Source organism: Cyanistes caeruleus, chromosome 1 (genome assembly GCF_971803275.1).
Source record: "Cyanistes caeruleus chromosome 1, bCyaCae1.hap1.1, whole genome shotgun sequence".
Classification (NCBI taxonomy): Eukaryota; Metazoa; Chordata; class Aves; order Passeriformes; family Paridae; genus Cyanistes; species Cyanistes caeruleus.
The window spans coordinates 105,602,769-105,611,124 of NC_141701.1; the positions used below are offsets into that span (position 1 = coordinate 105,602,769).

General features: G+C 40.2%; 1 protein-coding gene across 9 annotated transcripts in view; it reads left to right on the forward strand.

Moving 5' to 3' along the window:
* Positions 1 to 7,525, forward strand: part of ELMO1 (engulfment and cell motility 1) — a 302,865-nt gene extending 295,340 nt beyond the window's left edge. For all 9 annotated transcript variants that reach the window (XM_086847363.1, XM_086847353.1, XM_086847346.1 and 6 more), the window contains 2 exons: positions 1,599 to 1,676; positions 6,180 to 7,525. In XM_086847363.1, the coding sequence (XP_086703489.1) occupies positions 1,599 to 1,676; positions 6,180 to 6,380 (279 nt within the window). In that variant the 3' untranslated portion in view covers positions 6,381 to 7,525. The remainder of the gene's footprint in view (positions 1 to 1,598; positions 1,677 to 6,179) is intronic.
* The last annotated feature ends 831 nt before the right edge of the window (positions 7,526 to 8,356 follow it).

The window sequence follows — 8,356 nt, forward strand, 5'->3', positions numbered from 1 at the left end:
TCAGTAATTTTTAACACTGTTTGAGGAGATAATGCCAGGTTCGTGTGGGCAGAGGCAGATTTGTTTCTGTAATGAGGGACATCACTCTTAATAAGGTGTGGCTGAGAGACATGCCTACAACAAAGAAAGGCCATGTGAGCCCTGAGCACTGGTTTGCTGAGTGCACCAGCACTGTTTGCACTTGCAGCCTCCATGGAGATTTAACACAACGAGGATCTAACACAGCTTTGTCTCCTGTAGCCTTGGCAATACATCAAGTTGAACCTAGTAACTAAACTCAAGGAAAACAAGAACATTTCCCATGAGAAGCCTGATATCTTATTATCCAAGATTATCCCTAAGGATTGGAAGTTTTATGGTTCAGACTCTGCCCTTAATCATACAACTTCAAAACCAAAAAAGCCTTTACAGAAATCCAAATATCTATGTCTGTCTCAGACCAGGAGTTTGGGGGTAGAAATTTGAAACAATGTTTATGCGGCAGTCCCCACAGTTAATTCTTCCATTTTAAAACTTGGTGTTGCAAATTTAGGAAATTGTTCTTTCACCTCTGGCAGTGCAGGGACTGCTGTCAGCTGAGAGTCAACAAAAGCTGTGAGTATGACGGGGCTGAGGAAGCCACAAGGCACAAATAACAGGACATGTGACACAGGTCATAGTTACAAGTCAGCATTCTGCTATGTAGCTCGGTCCCTTTTCCATAGTTAATATATCCATACCACCGAGCTTACAGATTGTGAGATCCTTGTAATGGCACTTGTAGTGATGCAGGCAGAAACCATAATATGGCAACAGATAAGACAACATCTTTACATGATCACTGCTGGCCACTGAAAGATCATTATTTATTCAGATTGCCTGGGTTTTTCCATGGGAATTCAGGTCCAGGTGACTTTTAGGGAAGGTCAGCATTTTATGTATTCTCCTAGGTACCTTTTACAGTTCCAGCTTCAGTGATTTGGGGAAAAAAAGATGATTGCTCTTTCCTTTTCCAAAATTCCTTTGGGTCTTCAAGTAAGCAGCATAGTTTGGCTTGACTGAGGCTGGTGATTCTGGTTCAGATGAAAACAAAATTACAGAAATCTCCTGAGAGTGAATAACTTAATATATTTCCAGCGCTGAATAAAACATAAGTATATACCAGGATATTAATTGTCCTGACAAGATTTTTAACACAAGGAGTCTTTGCAGAACTTTGTGAGTTTAATCTATACAAATTGAAAAAAACTGTGAGTCTTCATAAAGAGCTTCTATCAAGTGTACTATTATTCATTATATTAATAATGGTGAGGATTTCAGTCCTCACCATTGCCTATCTCAAATTTAAACTCGAATGCTAAAGTAATTCATGACCCAGTGGGCCACAGTAAGCACTGAGTTGGGTGAGTTTGTTTTGACTGAACAACTGTGCTGGTGTTCTTGCTGTGCCAGTCTCTTGCAGTGGGCTAGTACTGTTGCAGCTTTGGCCAGACAGGAGACTACCATAAACTACTTTTCAATTTGTTTTGGGGAATAGTGGATGAGAAAGAAAGACAGATCAGAATATATTAATGCCTCTCTTATGCAGCATTAATAGGTGTTTCTTTGTATTGTTCCAGGAGGTGCTAGAGCTTGCTTTCTCGATATTGTATGACTCAAGCGGCCAGTTGAATTTCATTGCTCCAGACAAGCATGAGGTAAGTCATGTTCTGAGTACAGAAATTTATTTGAAGTTATCTTAGTTGCTTTAAGGCACCAGATGGCTTTGTAAGAACATAAGAATGGGCACCATGGCCCAGGGTGTAGGTCCATCTAAATCAGCATCATGTCTCAAACTGACATTCAAGGGATTAGTATAGGAACAAGACCTTCTGTAATTTTCTTGCGTATCTGAGCCACAGAAGAAACATGTTTTGTATTCCTGCATCACAGAGCACATGAAGCTCCAAATTACAGACCAGTATTTCGAAGCTGTCCTGAATTATAAGCCATAAGAAAGAGAAGAGAGCTTGGCCAGACCTTGAAGTTCTGCAGATCTCTCTCACCATTTCTGATTGCTTGTGGTCTGCTGTACTTTAGACACTAGAGAATTTTGCTGTGTGAACTTTCAACAGTGAGAATTTGTACAGCCAAGCTTTAAAAGAGTCGCTGCCAGCCTCAGTTCATTTTGACAATGCTAGCATAATCAGGGGTAGTTATACCATCACTGGGTCTCAGTTTTGGACAAAGACTAGTGCTCTCCAGAATGGCATATCCACTTGTTCTTACTTTCACATTGCTTAAGACCAGTCATGACAGGTGATCATAGAAGGCTCCTTCTATTCCATCTCCACAGGAGAGTGTTTTGCAATGCCTTTTGCCTGTGCAAAGACAGTGTAAATACCCACAGCAAAGATGAATTATAGCCCCTTCCCTGCTCCCTTCTCTTAGTAAAAGCCACAAGGAAATAGAAGACATCAGCACCTTCTGGAATGTGATGGGATCAATTTACATTAATTTTGTTGAATCACTGGATGTGTTTTTCTCAAAAAAATTTAAAGTAAAGATTTAGCAGAATACACTGCATTTTAAAAAGTCCTTCTTGTTTCTAAAGCAAGAAGAGTTGTGTTCCATTTGCACACTTTTTTTAGGTATCACATTTGGTCTCAGTTCAGGACACTGTGCTAAAATGATGAACTACAGAAGATTCAAACTGCATTATACTGTAGCATTTAAAAAGTGCATGAAATTGTGAAGTACATGAAAGTACATGAAGTGCATGAAATACAAGTGAAGTGTATTAGTTATGCTACTTCAACATTTGTTGTTCTGGATTAAAACCTTCAACTAAATGTTAATTTTAGGAGAGGAGATACAGTTATGCCATTGGGTCTTTCCGTGGATTAATACTAGTGTCATTTTCAAGAATGTTCATTCCAGAGAAGTATTTGTGGGCCAGTTTTTGAATAAGAGAAAGGACCAGCAGCATCCCAGGCACAATGTGCCACTAGAGCTGTAGTTCTAAGCAGCACATGGTTGTCTTCATCCTCTGAACTGAACATAGGTTCAGTGATTTCTGATATAAACTCTCCAGAAACCGAATTCTAGACTGTTTCAGCTCAGAAGTGCAAATGGTCATAAAAACCAACAATTTTTTCAGCCACTGTATCTCAAGTATAGCCTATAGCTACAAGTGCATTTTAATGGTCCGAATGTTCAAAAGCTGCTACTGCATCCCACTGACAGGCAGTAACAGTGAGATGCACTAACCCAATTGCTCATGATTGCGTTAACACACCTTTTATCTTCATTTCTCTTTTTGGTATTGTGCAGCTTCTTTGAAACAAAATTAATATGTTCAAAAAAGTGGCCGGAGGCAACAGTCTCTGCTGCCACTTGACAGTTCTCAAATGAAGGTTTTTAAAAGGACATCTCATTTCCTCTGTATTTTTCCATGGCCTGCAGAAGACTGAATTGTGATTAAAGTAGAAAGTACAAGTGCTCAGAAGAAGCACCCCCATGGAAAGGCGAGTAGCATGTTGTGAAGCCCGTGACTCTTCAACAAAGTAGTTGGGGTGCCTTTTGATAGAAGTGCTAGTTCAGCAGCATTGTCGGTTTGGGAGATTTGGTGGTGACATCTCAAGATTCTGAAAGCTTTGTGTGAAGCACCAGGAATGATGTCAGTACATGACAATTTCAGGTCAGACTTGCAGGGCTTTTTTAAGTACTTGTGCAGCCCTCGTGATTGTAGAGTGAGGTTGAAATGTGGGAGTTGAGTGTGTCCTAAAAAGAAAAACTGAACGAGGCTCATAGGATAATTCTGGCTGCAAGGAACCTTGGAGGTGTCCCGAGTCCAACCTCCTGCTCAAAGCAGGTCAGCAATGAGCTTGGACCAGGTTGCTCAGGGGCTGCATCCAAATGGATGAAGCCAGTGAAACATTTTCAGTTCTTATCTCCCAGGGTAATTCTTTGATAAAATCTCATTACTGAACCAGAATCATTGAGATTTGGACCCCATTCTAGCACACTTAAGTTTGTCAATTCCCTTAGCCATCTGTTGGAGCTTACTGCTAGCCAGGGGATTCAGTACTATGAGATCACTCCATTGTATTTGTTTTTCATTTAAATACTAATAACTGGTTTCAACTACACAGCAAAAAAGGTGGATTAATCTTATCCATGATTTTTGACAGAGAAACTGATGAGAGAGGCCATAATTAGGTTTCATTGGAGTTTTATGAAAATGAATCTCATAAATTAATTTTTCAGTGGCTCTTAGTCTCTTTTGCATATTAAAAAAGAAAAAAAGCTTCTGAATGAATGCCTCTGTTTTTCCACCATCTCATTAGGATGTCTCTCTGCTCAACATGTGCAGGAGTTTAATTAGGTGCATTTGCCAATATGGAGATTAGAGAGGAAGCCCCTTTTCCAGGCCATTGCACTCATCAGAATTGTGGCCAGAATTTGGTTTCTGTGGGCCCTGAATGAGTTAGATCTGGAAGAGGAGAGAATTGCAGTTCTGCTTTCTGGCTCTCTGGGATTCCTCCCCAGAGGAAGAGCTGGCCGCACTCACTGCGCAGGTGATGCACGATTTACGTCAGGGGCTGCATCTGTTGAAAAGATTCTCTGATCTCCTGTAACCTGAGCAGACCCTTTTGCTTTTCTGCTCCTTTCTTTGTAATGAATTCAGGGAAAACTCTCCCAAAGAAAGATTTCAAGTAAATCATAAAAGATTACAGTCCGTTCAAATATAATTATTTTTCTAGAATATCTTCTTTCTTTTCCTGATATTCTGCATACACTCCAAATAAATTGCATGCCTTAAAAGTCTTCAGCGGTGCACTTTGACAGCCTAGAATAGGCAGGCTAAGTTGTTTATTTAGTACTTGTCAGCAGGACAACCTGAACTCTAAAGCCTCTTCTGTTTAGCTATCTCATATTAAAGCTGTGGCCTGGCTTGCCTACACCCTGGGTGAAAAAGCTCCCTCTGCTACTGTTTTGTTACTGGTTTAAGTGGGTTGGATTTCACTTCAGATGCTGAAGTGTGCTAACCCATTCTATTTTTGAAATATGCCCTTTTTCTGGATGAAGAAGGGGGCTTCTCTCTCTTCCTTAAAAATAATCCTCATTTCTGCTGTGGGATGAAGTCAACCATGGCTATCTTTAAACTCGGCGGCATCGTGAAGCAAATGGTCAGCTAAATTTAAAAACCATTTTTTTGGCATGAAATCCAGCAGAAGTATTTGTAAGATAAAAATGCAGTTACGGTTGATTTAATTTTTCTCCCGCAAACTAGGACACAAGTTCATGATTGAAATCTTTATTTTTAGATGACAGCATTTGAGTACTTTTGTTCATAGTTGAATAAATGGCTTGTAGTAATAAATGAAAGTGACTTATTCAATAGAAGTTGACTCTAGATCACCAATCTCCCTTGAATTTGTTGCTGATTTTAAATGGTTATTCAGCCCACGTTTATCACAAGCTGTCAGCTGTTGAGAAAGATGGCATCTCCTGTTAGGAAAAAGCGAACAGTAAGGAAAAGGTTTTAGAGGCCAGTTCAGCATTTGCAGCATTTAGTATTACAACCAAGCAGCTTGGCATTTAATTTTCATGAAGGACATAGCATTAACTATGTAGTTTTCACAATATTTTGTGTAAAATAGTGGTAAAGTAGGCATAGATAGTAAGACTATCAATTGTAACAACTTCATGCATAGGAAACCAAACAATGATAAAAACAGTACAGGATTTTTTTATACTAAGAGTCAAGAAGGATTTGGGGTTGGGATTTAGTTCACCTAATTTAACTGTCTTGGAAGTAAAAGTCTAGTTAGTGTAAGATAATCAGGATTTTTTAATAGGCACTGGGGAAGGAGAGTGAGAGGAGTGATGGAGATTTCTCCAGAGGATTATTGTCCTAAGTTATTGTTTCCTTCTCCAATAATTGCAGAAGAACATTCAATAAAAAGTTTGGAGGAGATTTCAAATTGTCAAAGTAAATAATGTAATTTCTTCCCATTTTATGGATTTTTTTTTTCCATTTTCTGAGCAGCTCAGTGAAAGCCTTCTTCATGATATGAGCTGAAAAAATGCATCAACCTAATTTTATGTCTCTTTATAAGTCCCCATGGGAGCAGTAACTGTAGAGGACCAGACCAGAGAAGGAGTTTGTGTATGGAAAGTCTATTAATGGCAGTTTTTATCCTTTTCCTGTGCAGTACTGTGTATGGACCGATGGTTTGAACGCCCTCCTTGGGAAGGATATGTTGAGTGACCTAACGCGGAACGACCTAGACACGCTGCTCAGCATGGAGATAAAGCTACGCCTCCTTGACTTGGAAAATATACAGATCCCAGATGCTCCCCCACCTATCCCAAAGGAGCCCAGCAACTACGACTTTGTTTATGACTGTAACTGAGGCAGTCACTGAAACTTGCTCTGAAACTGGAAATACATTATAACTGGAGAGATATTAAAAAAAAAAAAAAAAAAAAAAAAAAAGAGTGTGAGGGAAAAAAGAAACCCACTTTTGCACCTTGGATTTTGGCTTTGGGGAGGGATGTAGAAACACTTGCATTCCTCCCTGTTCCCTGCATCCCTTCCTTCCCCATTCCTTCCCATCTTCCCCATTGCTCATCCAAATCCACATTGCTTTAATTAACTTGTAATTGCGGGCCATTGGCCTTGCTTAAGGCAAAGACTGCCACTAAGAAGCACCCTCCTGAGGACTTTTTTTACATTTTTAATACTGGAATAGACATTCTTAACTAAAGGACGTTGTTATCAAACTGCATGCCTGTGAAACCCACCTGGCAGGGCAGAGGCTTTAACTGGAAGGAGGAGGGAGGTAGGGAGCAGAAGCAGCTACTGTAAGCAGAAGATTTCCCCAGACACTCACAAGAGCCTGCTCACCACCGAATCCAATGAGATGATGAAATTCGTTAACTGCTTCCCAGTGCTTGCACCATCCGTCACTGTCATTATTCTCTCCACCGTCATCTCAACTCCTGCCTCCAGCCTTCACCCAACTGATCGGCTCCCAGAATGGAAAGTCTGCAGGTTTTTGCTGTACCATACGCTGCAATGCTGCAACAGCTTTTAACTTCTTTTCCTCCCAGCTCTTACAATAGCCCCACACTAGCAGATCACTCGCACAAACCGTATACGAAGCCACTAGTGTGTCCCATTTCCTGTAGCATTCCCTAAGCCTCAGTTGCCTCTGAAATTGGCTTGTTGCTATTTGAAGTGATTTTTATTTCCTTGGTCCAAAGTACGACAGTAATTTTCACAAATTAATTACAACTGCCAAACATCCAGGTTTACATCGTTGTCATTGCTACAGTGTTAGAAATTTGCAAGGGATTTTTTTTGTACGGGTTCTAATTTTTTTATTTTATTTTGCCAAACAAATATATTTAATGAAAACTAATTTCATTGTGAGTACTTTTGGGGAACAATATTTTTACTTAATTTCCATTAGGAACATTTTCCCTGAAGGGAAAAACCATCATTCCCTTCAACTTCACTGTTGAATAAAAATCTGAGTTGTGATGATTCTTGGAACTTTGTTTTTCTTCTGAACTTCTCTTTTATTCCTTATGATTCCTAGCAATCCTGAACTATTTGGTAAAGAGAGGAATGGGAAGACCTTTCTTATCTGCCTCTGATTTAACTTACTTGTTTGCTAGTGGTAACAAAAGGATGAAATGCATCCAGACATCTCCATTGCCATGGTTACATGAGCCTTCCTGTGAGAAGGGCCCTTGTGAAATCCAAAATCCCAGCATACTGATGTGCTCACGGTCAGTTCAAGGCTGCTGCCTTTCCTGTGTTTGCTGGTGCAACTGTTTTCCTGTATTTCCATTTTCTCCATTGAGAATGTTTATGGCTGCAGCAGATTGGTATTAAGAAGCTTTGCAGAATGGATTCCTTTCATCCTCATGTGTTTCTAGGTATTTCACTGAGTTCAACTGCAAAAGTCTGAGTCTAGAGGAACCTGCCAGCTCTTTCCCTCCCACTGCACATGCTGAAGACAGATGCTTATCAGTGCAAGTTTCTCTCCTGCTCAGACCCAGCTGAAAAAGACAGTGAAGGGGTTTTATCAGAGCTCATGCTAGTGAGAACCCCAGAAGGTGGTTCCAGTTCTGACAGTCAGAAGTTCTCAACTAAGGTGACCTTTGCTCCATCCAGATGGCTCTGGGGAAAACATCCTGCCTGCCTCACACCATTGTATGAATGTCAGCATCAAAGTCCTAAGAAAGGTGCCTTCCTGAAGCTGTGCTTGCAGTATTTTATGAATGCCTTAATGTAACAGAAGGTATTAAGTTGGTTTTGGTGGTAATGGATGACCAAGTAAGTTAATAAGAGAGACTGAGTTCAGCTCTGCAGGGAGAA